The 17,359-nt window shown below is 29.7% G+C and overlaps 1 protein-coding gene across 7 annotated transcripts in view; it reads right to left on the bottom strand.

Annotated features, from left to right (window-relative positions):
* The window catches only part of LOC139520368 (dynactin subunit 1-like), a 60,124-nt gene that overhangs the window by 39,335 nt on the left and 3,430 nt on the right, over positions 1-17,359 (bottom strand). For 2 of the 7 annotated variants that reach the window (XM_071312949.1, XM_071312951.1), the window contains exons 3-20: positions 17,176-17,291; positions 14,966-15,101; positions 12,797-12,984; positions 12,012-12,044; positions 9,610-9,927; positions 8,956-9,027; positions 8,457-8,564; positions 7,990-8,086; positions 7,436-7,514; positions 6,889-7,048; positions 6,420-6,524; positions 5,911-6,012; positions 5,378-5,467; positions 4,327-4,443; positions 3,240-3,260; positions 2,430-2,529; positions 2,013-2,098; positions 23-150 (exon numbers count right to left, since the gene is read on the bottom strand). In XM_071312949.1, the coding sequence (XP_071169050.1) occupies positions 23-150; positions 2,013-2,098; positions 2,430-2,529; positions 3,240-3,260; positions 4,327-4,443; positions 5,378-5,467; positions 5,911-6,012; positions 6,420-6,524; positions 6,889-7,048; positions 7,436-7,514; positions 7,990-8,086; positions 8,457-8,564; positions 8,956-9,027; positions 9,610-9,927; positions 12,012-12,044; positions 12,797-12,984; positions 14,966-15,101; positions 17,176-17,291 (2,056 nt within the window). The remainder of the gene's footprint in view (positions 1-22; positions 151-2,012; positions 2,099-2,429; positions 2,530-3,239; positions 3,261-4,326; positions 4,444-5,377; positions 5,468-5,910; positions 6,013-6,419; positions 6,525-6,888; positions 7,049-7,435; positions 7,515-7,989; positions 8,087-8,456; positions 8,565-8,955; positions 9,028-9,609; positions 9,928-12,011; positions 12,045-12,796; positions 12,985-14,965; positions 15,102-17,175; positions 17,292-17,359) is intronic. The other 5 variants (XM_071312953.1, XM_071312950.1, XM_071312954.1 and 2 more) reach the window with 3 other exon arrangements.

Here is a 17,359-nt window from a genome sequence, read left to right as displayed (position 1 = left end):
TTAAAAAAACCATGATGCTTACCTTTCATACTGTCTAAGAATAGCCTGTAGTGTACTCAGCATGAGTATAACATTGTTACCAAAACTACTCTGTTCTGCTTTATGACTTTTTAGCACTGTTTCTCTATTAATTCCTTCTGTCAATTCAAACTGAAAGTAAACATTGTGGTAAAATTAATCATTCTATATTTAATATATATAATATATTTAATAACCATTTCTATATCATATTAAGATATTAAGTTGTTTTTTCTAGAAGCTGGAGGTTGAGAGAATACTCAATAATTGTTTGCAGTATAATCAGATACTTGTATCATAATTTCTACCCATTGGGATTGATATTATATCATTCTTCTGCATCAGGGTAAAGCTATCAACAGTGCCTCAGGCTACTAATAAAACAGGGGCGTAGCTAGAATGAAACGATGTGCAAGCATATACCGAAAAATTTTGGGACTCTTTTATGCAGAAAATGGTTTGTTTTTCGGGTTTTGGCCATAGGACGGTTAATTGAGAAGTTACATGTACATAGGACTTATTCATAATTCATGAATGCAAAACTATTCAAAAATCTTCTAATAGAACATCTAAATAGAATAAAGCATGGTTAATTGAATACATAAACAACACATTTTTGTGTTATGGAATTTACTAAAAATTGTCAAAAATCTGCCCTTCGGGTCTTAGCAGAAACGATCTTCTTTATTACTTTGTCAATATTCACACAAAATAATTCCCGATGAATATGCAGCAATGCTAGCGATGCTAAACCGTCATTGTTCGTTGTTAATCGTACATATGTTTTCAACAGATCTCTCTGCGGTAGAACCCGCGAGATGTAATTCAGCGTGTTCGCCATCGAGCGACCTCCCGATTGAATTTGTCAAAATTACATGACAAGTCAGTTTCGTATGTTTCAAACAATGCTGCGATTTTTTCGTTTGTTGTATTTCCTACAACACGAGGAAGCAGATATGTGCAAAGCAGTGATTTTTCTGAATTCTCAATTAACCGTCCAATGGCCAAAATCCGATAAACAAACCATTTTCCGGTACCACAATTTCCCGAGAAATACAAGAAAAACATTATACCCCCAAAACAAACTGATATATCCCGAGAAAAAGACTTTTTTTTTTACTTCTAATGGCCGATTGGTACATCGCATTCCAAACAGATAAACCGTACTCTGTAAAATGTTCTCCGAAACTACAAGAGTATAACAAATCATAATCTTGTAATAGATTCAAGTTACTGTCCGTCTTTGTCATCTGCAATAAAACTTTAATTTTAAAACCAAATGCCGATATTTAATGACATTACATCATTTGAAAAAGTGACAGCATATACTCATATGTGTATCCTTCAAATTTTTATTTTGCATTTTTTTTTGCATGCCGAATTGATGTGCACGCAACTGCGTGTTGGCTTATAGGGAGCTACGCGCCTGGAAAACATAAGTAGGTTACCAATACCATACACAATACCTCTGTATAGAATGTAAGATATCATTTTTTTTCATTTTATAGGATTTTCCATCATATTGGATCTTTGATGCTGTTAATTATAAACAACACCATAATTGAGAGCTCTATAGGAAAAGGAAAAGATACATGTGAAAAAATAACTCTGTTCAAAGTCGGGGCAGTATCTTTGGGAGTAACCAACCATAATGTCTAACAGTTTTAATGTTATGTTTCCTCAAAATTCTGCTGTTATACTTTGTATTAAAAACTAATCAATGTAAACATAATTCAGTTTTAAAAGTTCTTAAAACTACATGAAAAAACTTTGAATTCAATTGAAAATTACTGATTTTTACATTATCATTGCCAATCAGTGTTCATGATACATCATTGCTGTTAAGATATAATCTGGCAAAAAATAAAATTGTGTTACATTGCTTGCTTTTCATTCAGTTCTAGAACTTTTTAAAATAAATTAGATTTTTGCTCATATTTACCAATACATGTACTATTTTTCATGAGAAAGAACAAAAAATACAATACTTGTACCTTTTCTTTGACCTGTGATGACAACATTTCAGCTTTACCAATGATCCTCGGTATCATAAGTAACACCAGTACAGCATCATGATCACCTGTATGAGAAAATATCAAATTTTATCTTATGATCAATGCACCACAAAAACTCCTTAACTTTGTATATTTTTCTTACAATGATTAAGCTCAATTCAACAAAGAGCAACAAAGTAAATATCTAAATTAAATTTCATGTTACAAGGTTTGGTCTTATCTATAAAATGTAATAAGAAAACCAAAACATACAGATTTTTTTAGAACTGAATAAACTTATGCCTTAAATGAAATAATTGATCATATTTCAGAATTAAACATTTATTTATGATCCTTCATTGAATATCCACTTATTCTTTTTAACAAATGCAAACACAAAACAGTAGCTATAATTACCTCCCCTGTTGACAAAGAATTCCGGCATAAAGGACTGTAACATGGCAATATGTTTATTGGCTTGTGCTACCTCTAATTTTCTCAACTCCATGTCTATTGTCTGAAGATATCAAATATATCAATTCATTATGCAAATGATACAATAATAACTTTATGGTTGCTAAAAATTCTGAAATCATTTCAGATCATAGATATTTATGTTTCAGTTGATGCATCTGTACAAACTTTTGTGAATCAATGCTTTATTTGACTCTTAATAAGCTGTAACTTTTCCATAAAAAGACATATTAAAAAATAAAATGTATGTCAGAATAAATCTTCCTTGCTTTAGATATATACACCAATGCATGCACCATTGGACAAATGCAAAATCCCATTCTCAATTGTTTGAAGAGGGTTTAAAAGGTCATTTTCATCATAAAACTGGGGTTTTCTAGGGTTAATATTTACTTGTAAAATGTAGTGGCACATTGACAACTATATTTAATCTGTATTCATTTCGTTAACCTGTAACCTGAAGCATTGGTAAGTTCTTGTCTCTCCAAATAACAAAGAATTTACAAATTCTGATTCCTTTTGTAAAATTTAAAAGATTAAATTCCAATAATCATTACACAGTATATCTGTTGAAATATGAAAATGCATTCATAAATTGTAAAACAATTTCAGTTTTGATTGTAAAATGTAAAATTCTAATTCATTTGGAGATACTCAAGATAAAGGAGCATGTTTTCCCATTTAAAAGCTGTCCTATCAGCTACATATGTTGAGGTATTGTTTCAAAGCATGGACCTTTACTTCCAAATTTACCTTTGAAATGGTTTCATGTTCCTAGGTGGCAAAATATACACAGTAATTCTTGATTAATATTATATTTGCTTGCAATATTTTCTAATTGTCAAATCAAAGTTCATACAGTAATGCAGATAGCAACAAATAGTGAGCTAAAAGTATATGTTACTAGCTTCATATAACTTTTTTTCATAGAATTATATTGTGAATAAAAGCTTAAGATTACACACACAAACAATCACACTGTGCAGTGAATTGAAAATCAACATTTTAGTAAATTAATATGCAGTCAACTGGTTGTTTGGTAAGGGATTATTGTCAGACTCATTAAATGGTCCCCAATTTAAATGATCAACTATATTAATTAATTTTTGTATTGCCTTATTTCTAATGAATTTTCACTCTATCATGTATTTAGCAAATTCTAAACATAAAATTATAAGATTATTTATTAGAAATATTTTGTTTTGATGGTCCAAACAGCACTGCATCAAAAACAGATTTAAATTCTGTTCTTATTATGTTGATACAAAATATAGAAGTAAGAACCTATAGGTCACCTTACAGCCTTTGATAATTAGCAAAACCCATAACATAATCTAAAAGTTTGTCTAGTTTGAAGAAATAATATATTTAACTACTTTTTACTTCTAATCAAACACCCTACTCTTAAACATCAGCATTATTGTAAACAATTTGTTTATTAAAAAATTACGTATTTTAACAAAGTATTAGCATAAAACTATTATCAAAATGTTAAAATAATACCATCATATTCTTCTGTAAATAAAATAAGAATTAAGAAAAATAAACATTAATAAGTTTTTTCTTAATTACACCAAACAAACATACTATATTGATTTATATAAATATAAAAGTATAAATAAAATGAAATTACTGAAATTTAAAAACAAAAAACTTCAAGTAACTGTATAGCAGGTATAATAATGATTCATATCAACTGATTATAATGTTTGAAATGTTGTCAACAAAATGATAGATTGTTTTATATTAGCCAATCATAAAAAGATATGAAAATTAGTGTAAGTGTATATGCATGTTAAACATATTTTGACAAGTAAAAATACCAAATTTGAATACAAACCTTTGCATAAGCCTTAGTCTCTGCAAATTTGGCCTTGAAATCAAAAGTTTCAATGGTTGGTGTGGCTTCTTTCTGTCCAGCTTCAGCTTGCTTACTTTGTAATTCTCTGATTGATTCCTTGAAGTAAAACAAACATAAAAATGCATGTAAAGGTAATAGAACACTTCCAATTGCTACTGTTTGTCAAGGCTTGGTACCTTTAAACCCCCTTTTATATCATAAGTGATATTCATAAATTTTTGGGATGTTTGTATGTGATTTTCTAATTTTTTTTATAAACTGATTACTGAAAGACAAATATTGTTTTCAGTTATGTGAAATTCTCTGTAGTTTTATACTTGCATTAAGGTGTAATTTTTGGTGTATTATCAAAGAATGCTATCTTTGCTTACCTTTAGACTGGTAACTAATTCCCTGAATTTATTAATAGTTGCTAACCTTTAGACTGGTAACTAATTCTCTGAATTTACAAAAAGTTGCTAACCTTTAGACTTGTAACTAATTCTCTGAATTTATAAATAGTTGCTTACCTTTAGTCTAGTAACTAATTCTCTGAATTTACTAATAGTTACTTACCTTTAGACTTGTAACTTATTCTCTGAATTTATAAAATAGTTGCTTACCCTTAGAATGGTAACTTATTCTCTGAATTTACTAATAGTTGCTTACCTTTAGACTGGTTATTTATTCCCTGAATTAACTAATAGTTGCTTACCTTTAGACTGGTAACTAATTCTCTGAATTTATTAATAGTGGCTTACCTTTAGAATGGTAACTTATTCTCTGAATTTACTAATATTTGCTTACCTTTAGACTGGTCACAAATTCTCTGAATTTACTTATAGTGTTTACCGTTAGACTGGTAACTAATTCTCTGAATTTACTGATAGTTGCTTACCTTTAGACTGGTAATCAATTCTCTGAATTTACTAATAGTTGCTTACCTATAGACTGGTAACAAATGCTCTGAATTTACTTATAGTTGCTTACCTTGTAGTTGCTTACTCTTAGACTGGTAACTAATTCTCCGAATTTACTAATTGTTGCTTACCTTTAGACTGGTAACTAATTCTCTGAATTTACTAATAGTTGATTCATAGTCAGCAATAGTTTCTGATGTAGCATCCAGTTTTCTTTTGTACTAGAAAATAAAGTTGATTGAAAATGTAATCTTAAATCAGAGTCATAGCTTCCTTGACAATATATGCATAAATGCGGAAGTTAGAAGAATGAAAAAGTATGTGTGGTTCTTTCTCAGGTAAACAATAATGAGTTAAGACCAATGGGACAGAACAGATCTCATTTTTTTTTATATTTACAGGTTATTGAAGAAATATCTTTAACAGTGCTTACTTGAGATTAGAAGATTTTGGTTTTAGGGATTACACATAAATTTCAATAATACACCTTTGATTCTCAGATTGATATATGGTACTTTTGATGATATAGAAAATTAGATAATTGATGAAAGAAAAATGTGACAAATACATTTGGTAAAAAAAGTCAATACAAATTACATATTAGGTAAAGACATAAATTTATAAGTTGTTGTACTGACACTCAATATCATATAAATATATTAACCTCAGCTACTTTACCATTAGCAAGGTCCATGTCTTCTCTCAGTTCTAGCTCTGATTCTCTAGCATTCTCCTGTAATTCTTCATTCATTTCATGAAGTGCTTCCTGTAGGAAATAAAGGTGTAAATAATGATATCATATTTTGACTTTATAGTTATATTCTAAGACTCAAAGCAGAAATTATTACACCATTTAAGTAAAATTTACATTATCTTATTTATGGAATTGCCCTGAAATATATTAAGAACAACAAGAATGTGTCCATAGTACACTGGGCTCCATCACATGCCCTTTTATATGTTCAGTGGACTGTGAATTTGGGGTCAAAACTCTAATTTAGCATTAAAATTAGAAAGATCATGTCATAGGGAACATGTGTACTAAGTTTCAAGTTGATTGGACTTCAACTTTATCGAAAACTACCTTGACCAAAAACTTTAACCTGTTATCAGTTGAGCTGGAAAAAGTGATAAAAGAATAAGCTTTTCTAGGTTAAACATAGTTCATCTTACCAAATCTGCCATTTCTTCTTCAAGTGACTGTATCTTATCTTCCAACTTCAGATTTCTTTCTGTCAGAGTTTCTACCATTTCTTCTGCTCCCAAAGCAGCATCCACCTTGTAAAAAGTATTTTTACAGATTTTAGTGACTGCTACATTTATTACTTTTAATAATCACAAGTTCTTATTTTTCACTCGTACAAAGTTTAACAGAATACAGAAAGTTTCAGCTAAATTTCAATTTTAAACATTATCTGATATTTAGGATAACATCAGCAATTAATATGTGAAAAATAAAATAATATGCATTAAGTTATGCAGTTCATAAGTTTTAACGTTATTTCTTCACTATTCAACTTCAATTTTGTTTTAGTAAACATTTTTCTCCACCAAACAATTTGCATTGAGATTTTTGCAAAATTCAAAATGAACAGCATCTATATTAATGTGAATTTGATTATGACTATACTATACTATATACCTGATCTTTTAGGTCAATCATCTCAGCCTGGAGAGAAGCCACTTCAGTCTGCAACTTTTCTTTATCTTTCTTTAATGTTGTTAACTCTTTCAACATGTCTTCATTTAATTTGGTTTTTCTTGCAGCATCATTCTTCTCTTGGTTTGATAAATCCCTCATTCTGTCAAAATAATATATTAGTTGAACTTACATTTGATTCGTCTCTTTGTTAGGACTTTATAGCCAAATGTAGATGGTTCTGTTCACAGGAAATTATCTGCAAGTTTGCTGATGCTCAAATGCAAATAAATTGCATATGAGCAATGACAATTTTTCATTACAAAGTAGTTGGACACTTGTACAGTACAGATGACTTGACCCTATCAATACTACAATGGGTATTGAAGCCTGTAAAAATAACTTAAGATATGCCAAAATAGATTTTTCGCATTTACAAATTCCTTTAAAAAATTACTATGTTTGTATCATACAGATTTACAAATTAAAAATATACAATGCATTCAATGCTCTAGTCTAGTCTACACTAATCTGCATTTAAAATTCTTACTTAACAAGAGCATCTCTTAATCTCTCATTCTGCTGTTCTAACTGTTTTACTTGGTAGTCTGAGGCTACACCATCTGTTCCTAAAATAAAATTAGTTAAAATCAGTCTTCATCCATTTTTAAAAATACTCTCATGAAGTATCAAAAGGTTTGTACAATGATTTATGGCTGTTTTCCATAAAACATACATTGGACCTGGGGAAGGAACTTCAAAATTTCAAAAAGGGATGGACGTCAAGTACTTTTTTGAAAGTGAAAATGTAACTAAAATTGTTTCTATAGGGGGTTATCCCAATTCCAAAGTGCCTTCACCAAGTAACATGCATCTTTTAATGGAAAAGCCCTATGTTAAATATTTTGCTAAAATTTGGTTGAAATTTCTTTTTTTGCACACTAGAACTAAAAGTATTTTCACATTAGAAATGAAATAATTATTTTTCCTATCTTCATTTTTCACACTGGAACTAAAAGTATTTTTGCTTTAAATAATTGTATTGATATTTCATTTTAAAATGTAACTAGATTTAGAAATTTAAGTTATACATTTGCTACTTACCTTTTTCACTAATTTCACTTCTGAGTATTTCAAGATCCACTGTCAGTTCTTCTACTTTCTCTTTCAGATTTTCTACCTCCTGTTGTAAACCTTCAGACTGGACAAAACAAAAACAGTTTGGTCATTCAAAAGTGTGATATGATACGTAAAACATATACATGTATTATAAATAAACATAGAACAAATGTCATAGATGATAAATGACCTGAAAATGCCAATGAAATGTTTTATTCTGTGAACAGTGAAATGTTGGTTCAAAAGTTCAATGAATATCAATTTCACATTGCAACTTTACTCTCTCTCTATCTGCAAGGTATAGTATCAATGATTTTCCATTGAGGACTAAATATAGCATTACAATCTTTTTAATCATACAATTATTCGATGTCCATGATACTATTGGTTGGATTGCCTTTATTTAATACTACAGTAAAATCTGTTCTGACATTATAAACTTCCTAACTTACTTTCTCCTCAGCCATTTCTTTATCAAGTGTAGCAATTTCCACTGTTTCTGATAAGTCTGACATTTCATCTTTATAGGCATCAAAGCTCTCCTGTACATCTTTAGCTTCCTACGTATGAAAAAACAAGCGTGAAAATCATGAAATGTCTTTCAAGCTTTATAGATTATAATCAAAATCTATTTCAAATTCAGCCAATTAATCATTTGAAAAGGGACTTTACTCAAGAACAAGAAAGTGACACCACCCAAATTTGGACTTGATCTGTGTTTGGTGGTAACAGGCATGAAGTATAGGTTTCATAATACTTGGTTAACTAAAGTTAAAAAAGAAAACAATTTGCGATGTCAGGATGCCTAGTGGCAGGGGCAAAATAATATCCTATGAGAAAAATCATTTTTAAATCATGAACAATTCAGTGTAACTTACTACCAATCTTACTCTAAAGATTTTTTGAGAAAAAGCTGTTTACTTGTTGTGTTATGTTATAAAATATGTTTACCTTCTTTGCAGCTTGCAGGTGTTGTTGTGTCTCTTTGTGTAATTCTTGGGCTTTAACTTTGTACTCTTGCAGCTGTAATGTACAGAGAATTGATTTATAAACATGAAATTAATAAAATCAACACTATCATATTATCACTTTTCAATGCCCATAATACTATAAATTAAAAATCAAATACAGAATAATTAAATCATACAAACACTCACAGGTCAATCAAGCCCAGGGACTGGGTAACATTGAGAAAATCTATGTCAATCACTGGATCTGCAAGTATCTTTCACTTGAAACAAACTGTGTCTGTTTGATATTTTTAATTTTCAATGTGTTTAACCAAATGCTGACAATCCTTATTATATATTTGTATATAATAGGCTTGTTGAGAGTATCAACTTGCAAAATTCAATCATGTTAACTGAAAAATATGTTGAATAGGGTGCAAACATTAATCCATCATTCTGCCTCTGATGAAGGTCCTTTTCGGACCGAAACCGGTCAGGCTATAAAACATCACCAGGCGCTGTTAATTATGTGTATTGGTATATATTTTATATTTTTATGGAAATACTTTCAATTATTTTTCATTTTTGCAGTTACATACATACATGTGCATGAAATTCTATATAATTCATCCACTTTTTCAATCTAACTACTTACCTGCTGTAACTGTATTTTGACTTTTTCAAACTCTTTAAGTTTTGTTTTATCATCCCCACGCTTAATTTTCAAAGTTTCTAGCTTTTCATTTAGATCTTTAATCTCTGCCTTTAATCCTTCCATCTCCTGCAGTTGTTGGATGTTAGTTAGGCTGCCCTCTGCTGACATACTCATGCTCATACGTTTGGTATCATCAGGAGTAATGCTTGGACGTTTTGTGTCAGGAATAGCACCTTCCATTGACATGGCCATTCTACTTGTATCCATGACAACTTTCTCTGAAGAAAGACTTAATCTCTTGGACTCTTTTGTCATTTGCTGAAAGAATAAATCAAAGAATGTTATAGCAAGTTATACAGACCATGCTTTTATTTATTTTTCTTACACTACTGCATGAAATTAAAACATAACCATGAGACAAAAACTGGTAAGTATCGAAAGCAACATTCCAAGATGGCTGATAGATTTTACATCATGCTATTAATAGTAAATGGGTAGAAATAAATGAATGGTTTATTTGCAACATCCAAAATTAGCACTTGCCATATTAAATTTTACTACATAGAAAAATTATCAACTCTACTACATCACAACATTAGCATTTGCCACATCAAATTCTACCACATCACAAATTAAGAAGCACTTGCTCTATTACACTCTACTGCATCTCAAAGTTAGCATTTATCATATTATTCATGTTATTGGTAAATTGTAAGTTGACATTTTTCAGTTATTATAAGAAAAATAAAATTTAACCAATAGAAGATATAAACGTCGCCTATTAAATCTTATTCTATTTCTTCTAGAATAACAAAATGTTAAAAAGCATTAATCATACATATTATGAGGAGTTAGAATCTTTTGAATAAATCTCAAAACCTCTTGTTAGTAATATATGTTTTTAAATATAATAATTACAAAGAAAATGTTTATATTTTTTTTATGTCAATATGCTATTGCCAATAAAACAATTTAAACCAGCTGACTACAAAACTGTATGTCATAAGCTCTCGACTATAGCATTAAAAAAGTATTTTTAAATTTTGTCAAACTTGACCACAACTTATTTTCATTTTAGCAGAAGCAGAAGCAACCCTTCTGTTATCTTTGAACACTTTAATATATAGATATATAGATGGTATTAAACAGACATCATTTTTTTTTACAAAACCATAAGTTTATTTTAACAAAGAGTGTTTAATTATTTAAATAAAACTATACTCTTTACTCTAAGCATTCAGCAGGATGTGTAAATATTTAAATACAGTGTATATACACTACAGCTCAGGTGGATTTTGCTTTGTCCACCGGCCCACCATGGGAAGAGTGGGCATGTAATTTCTATTGTTTAATTCAAAGACTTGCAAGTACAATCACTTGAAAACAGCAGATAAGCATCTGTAATCAATATTTTTACAAAAAAAGATATCATAGCTAGAGTGGGCATGGGTGGGCTGCCCACGGTGGGCATGTGGAAAAAGCAAAATCCACATGGGCTGTTGTGTAACTTGCACTTCTATAAACAAACAAAAATAATTACTACTTTTATTATCTTAAAAGAGTACTATGCGATGAAGAATTAAATAGATATGAATATTATGGCAACTCATCAGGAACAGAAAAGAATAATTCATGATATTAAGAGGTCAACTTCAAATTTAATTTCATTTCCCAAAGAATATCAATAATTTCCAATGCATGTAATTCAACATATTTAGAGGTCAACTTTAAATTAAATTTCATTTTTAAAAGAATATCAACTTAACTGATTGCATTTATAATTTAAAACCCTGATTATCAATTTTTTGTCATCTTTTGTTACAGAAAAGGTAAAAGTGTAATGTTTTATCCCGAGTTAATCATTATTATTTAACTATATTTAGTATAACTTGGTGCTGTTAACAATATCCAATGAGAATTTGTGGTGAAATCATGCTAATTTCATAATAACATATCATGTTACAATTCTATTATCCATGCAGTATAGTTTTATCTGGTATTATAGTTAGTTAATAAGATGTTGTGTGATGTATTCAGGAATATATGCATTACTTCAAACAATGCATAATTTCATAGTTACCTAATAATGGAAGTATTTCAAAAGAGAGGCAAACGATACCAACTTTTGTATAATACAATTCACAGAAGTCTTCTCAAAAGTTTCAATTTAGTGCCTAACATCTGATCAGTCAAATGAAAAATTTGCCTGGCAAATATTGAAAATAGAAAGAAAAAAAATTGTCAAAAATATGGTCAGACAATTTTTAATACTTGTCTGATTGAACCTAATTTTCCGGACATGTAAAGCAGTAAGGCATATTTCATGACCTCTGCACACTGTATCTGGGAACCTGAATACAACACAGAAGAATACAGATTATAGGTACTTGTACACAATTTACCTTATACATTGCAGGTGATCTGTACATACCCATCTATTACACAAACAAAATAAACTTTACAAAATCACTCATTAACGGTGACATGCATTTACAAAGGCATTCAATTGGAACAAGATAGCATTAGTAAAAATTCTGAATTTTCCATTTCTATGATGGAAATGAAAGGACATAGTGTATCAGTTCATCATAAAATAATCCTTATCCCACTAGTAAAACCAGCAAGGAACAAGACTTTATTGATGTTCTCCATCTCAAAGCCAGTGAGTCTTTCAACACGTAATAAAAGTTCCCATATTGGACGCTTGGAAAAAAAATCGATTAATCAATCAATCATGAAAAAATTACTTGTTTCTGCATGAAATAAAAAAAAAATCTCTCATATTTTCTGAAATACATGCTATAATAGTCAGCTGTTCAAGCTAAAACTAACTTAAATACAATAAAAGCACATCTATCAAGTTTGGCGATTTTAATTAAATGTACGAATTAATCAATAAAATATGACCAACAAACTTTGAAATATGTGAAATTAGTTACTAAATGTTTTTTTTATTTCTCTTGTCTTTTTGTGATGGTATGTATTCTTTTATCTTTTTATTTCATATGTAGAATAGCCCATAAATTAACTTTTAATTGTTAACATTTAAGAAATGACCTGAAACCTACCAATTCCTTCTTTTATCATCAATGACCATGTCTATATCTTAAAATTGATAATTTTTCTCTTGAACTATGAAAACTGATGATTTTCACAAATCTATGATCAAAATTACATATGAGATTACCTTGGGTAATTCTGATGGTTTCTCAACAGTGGACAAAGTCTCTTTACTACCACCATGGCCACGCTGTGGTAATCTAGTCATAGAACCAGGCTTATCCTTACTTAAACCAGGAGTCTGTCCTACGCTAGACAAGTCAGATGGTACACTAGGTGCTCTCTTTGGTGTTGCCTCAGCTAAATTTTCTGTACCTTTAATAATAAAGCATATATCATTCATAAAACTAACTAAGGCCAACCTTAAAAATATGTTTGTTTGCAGTTTTCCGACTGTACCTTCAGACTGAAGGGTCGTTAGGTAGGAAAAATATTTTATTTTATCAGCCAAAATACAGTTTAAACAAGCAGTTACACTAAACCAAGTTTCTTGTGAAGAAAAAAACCCATTTTAAAACAACAAACACTGGACATGCTGAAAACCAACATCAAATGAACAGGCATTCTCAGATAAAAAAACTTTTTAACCAAAACTGAAACTTTAACATAGTGTCATTATCTAATTTATGACATAAAATATGGCATAATTATTAAATACTGGAACACTTATAAACAAGGAATGTCATTATGACTAGAACTGTTTTAAAGAAATATATTCAGACATGTATGCTTCTTGACTAGAATGTTTTCATAAGCATACTTGACTAGAATGTTTTCATGAGTAGAGTATTTTCATCAGAAAAATGTAGATATTAAAGATTTATAAGACAATGTATTAAAGAGTGTATTTTAAATTAAAAAAAATAACCATTGAATCTTCCTCAATTGAAAAAAAGGCAACTTGAAAAAAATGTATTAAGACATTCGACTGTTTTCATATTTCTAACAATATTTAATTATATGTGATAAGGTTATATTTTTGCCAGGCTTTAATGAAAACCAAAGAAATCTAAAGTTTGGGGTGAAATTCATAGCACCCCATTAAAAGTAAATGGTCTGTACTGAAATGTTTTTAATGCATAAAAAAAATTGGCAGCATAGCTCCTAAGGACATGTTTTAATTGAATTCACACAGGCCACACAGTTTGGGTATATTTAATATTGTAAGAAAGAGAATAATTGCAATGAGTGGGGCAGCCCCCTTATCCTAAAGGAGCATACTCATTGCAATCGAAAATAGATTTAATATAGAGAGAGTATATTTATTTTTCAAGCTAACTATTCATTTTCTCTACATCTTTGTGTAGTTAGGGTTGCTTCTTATTGATTTGGCATGTTCTATATCCATTAACATTTCAAATGAGCCCTTCCTCCGTACAGGCGTGTTTACAAATATCCATGAAGATTTAAGTCACGGAGGAGTGGTTTCATCTTTGTCGTCTTCACAGCGATTTGTAGAAAATATGCCATACTTCAAGCTGCTGTCGATTTATTTAACCACAGAAATTGGTTCCATAAAGTCAGGCTCCACAGATTCTGTACCCGATTTGTTTGAGACAGAATGGTTATCGTGTCAGTTATGAATATCAGCTGCATCATCGTCAATGATATCATCACACATCATTACATGTGCCTGAATCTGTATAAACAGTTTACTAATAAACTTTTTTGTTTGTTATTTGTCTTAAAATTGACACGAGACGACAGCCTAAAGTACTCCTCCGTGACTTCATGGATACCTGTAAACAATTTCCATGTGCTTTATCATGAAATGGTCACATGAACGCTTGACGGGAAGCTAAGAAAAACCGAACTTGAAATGCGTAATTGACCCAGACTTTAAATCATTTCCGGAAAGGACACAAAGTTCCGGATTGCGTCAATAGAAGTATTAAATAAAATTTCTTCAAATTTAAAGCAATAAAATTTTCACAGTCAGGAGAATTTTCAAGGGTCGGTCGGTAAACTGCAAAAAAACAATATTTTAATTTAAGCCCAAGCATAAATAAATTTTCCATAGTAATTAGTTAATTTCATTACCTGTATTATAACTTCAACAGTTTTAACTACATTGAATCAACTAATTTTAATTTTGAAAATATATTATCTAAAGAAAATTATTTGTGACTGATCAACATTGATGATAAATTCACTCAATTCAGGTGCTAAACACATTCCTGACATAATAATTTGTTCTGTCACTAGTTGAATATTTTTCTTTAAATGAATTCTTGAATAACTTATTCTATTCTTCCTTTTTTAATCCAATTTAACTAATTTGTATTTGATTTCTTACTTTTGCCAGCATAACTTGGTGGACGTAGACCAGATTTGCGTGCTGACTTGGGTATTCCCGTTGCCGCAGGCTTTGCTGGAGTCTGATGAGGTTCAGGTGCTGGAGACTTACTAGTATCATCATCAATTGATACAATCTGTAATATTCAAAATACTATTTGTAAAATATGATTAACAATCTAAAATATTTACCATATCAGACTTTAATATTGAATTTTGTATTTATGGAGAGAGTTTATACTGCTCTTTATGAATGATTTGTATGCCTACATTAAATTCTGGTTGTTATTGATGTTTGCTGTTATCAAGGTCAATTTACAGTAAATGATTTTGGTTAAATTTTGAATACTTCTTAAGTTTATTTAACTTTAACTTATAAAATAATGCATTAATCTCTTTTATTATCAGTAATATTACTGAATAAATTCTTTCAAAAATAGGCGAACATTTGAATAGAGAGCACATAAAATTGATAAAAATTGTTCAAATCATCAAATCTCCAATTTCAAATCAACAGATTTTCTTAAAGGTCAGAGATAACTAGAACTAATACTGGATTTACAGATATGTGTTTTAATCTGGTTTTGGGGTCTCCCAAACCTCTTGTTATACACATTCTCTGGTTTACCTATTGAGATCAATTTTCATGAATGTAATACAGTCACCAACCTATTGACCTCTAGCTTGAAATAATAACAAATCTACTAGAAACTCTGAGATGCCTGAATCTAACACTTAAGTTACTTTTGTTGAAAAAATAAAACAACAGCAGCAAGTCTTGAGGAGGATCTCAAAGTTATCAATCCTTGTTTAGTTCAAATATATTTTGAAAATTGATCTTGAAATGGCTTACAACAGAGATGATTATTAAAAATTGACTCAAATGGCTATGCTTTTCGTATCATGACATTATGAAAATATTCTATAATTGTCTTTCAATACATCATTCATGCAAAGCTTATTATACCCCACCTTGAGGTATTAAGTAATTCAGCATTTAACATGTCCATACAAGGACAGTTCAAGGACGACAATGACTCCAAGTGATGGCAAAAGCAAAAGGACAAGTGAGCTAAAAATTCTAACCTAAAAAAGCTTCATTAAAATTCAAAGCAAATAAAAAATCGAAGAACTTATCAGAAGGCAAACCATTTAAAGAAGACTGAGGAAGTTTTAGAAAGCTTTATGACAATGCAGGGAGAGGAAAACACATTATTTCTGCGGAAAACTTACATAGAATCATAGAATTGCCAGTCCAAAAGTCTTAGTGAATTTTTTTTGGTTATAATATTCAAATATTTTAACATCTTTTTCAGTATCCAAGGGAAAAAAAGATGCAATTGAATGAATCAAGTATAAGTAGTATAGGAATATATAAACAACAAATATATGTTGCAATATGTACATGTCCTTTTGAAAAGAAAATAACAAAATACTTGGGAGCCAGCAAAATGTCAGACACAAATAATAAATATATATATAAATGTAGAAGAAACAAGTTACCATATATTATAAATACTCTTATTATTTTCTTTTTCAATTTTTACCATTTAGAATACATATTAATTTATAATGAAAACACATGAGATACTTGAAGGACTGAATAATAGAAGATTTATATCAATAATTTTTAGTTATTTCCTTATATTATTAAACTTACTGTTTTTTTTCATAAAAAATCTAAACTGAATTAGCAGTAAGCACTGAAAAGCTTTTCAATAACAAAATTTGATCATTTTCATACAGCAATGGAAATGATAGCTATGATGCCTTGCAATATTATTTAAGAATTACAAACCTGACGTCGTAACTACAGTGCAAAATCTTAATATTAAACTTAATTTGAAACAGTCATTTCTTGCCTTAAAAAAGATGGTGTTATACATGTATAAGCCACAACAAGTTCTTACAAAATTGGAATTCATTTCATAAAATTAAAAATACAAATATATTCCATGTGCAGCATATATATATATTGTCCCAAAAAATGTAAGCTTATGTGTGTTAAGTGTAACTCGCTAGGAAAAATATACCATTAAAAATAAAGTTCCATGATATAACACAGTGGATGAAGGGAAAAGTATACAGCTTATCAATTTATCGTTTTTTTTCCTCTTCAGTTTATAAGTATTTTTCCTTTATAAATAGTTCAAACTTTACACTCTTGAATTCATATATTTTCCTTTAAAATGCTATATTATAAATTTTTACCTGTGACTGTCTCACAAATATTCCATGGTTATCTTCACAGGTAAAATAAGTCTTGCCTTGTACTGTACCATTGTTTTTACCTTTGGCCCCATCACAAATAACACCAATCCATTTCCCTAACATAAACATAAAGACTTTGAAAACACTACACAAATAACATAAATCTTCTTCCCTAAGATAACAA

The sequence above is a fragment of the Mytilus edulis genome, chromosome 4, assembly GCF_963676685.1.
Source record: "Mytilus edulis chromosome 4, xbMytEdul2.2, whole genome shotgun sequence".
Taxonomy (NCBI): domain Eukaryota; kingdom Metazoa; phylum Mollusca; class Bivalvia; order Mytilida; family Mytilidae; genus Mytilus; species Mytilus edulis.
This window is presented reverse-complemented; position numbering and strand designations above follow the sequence as displayed.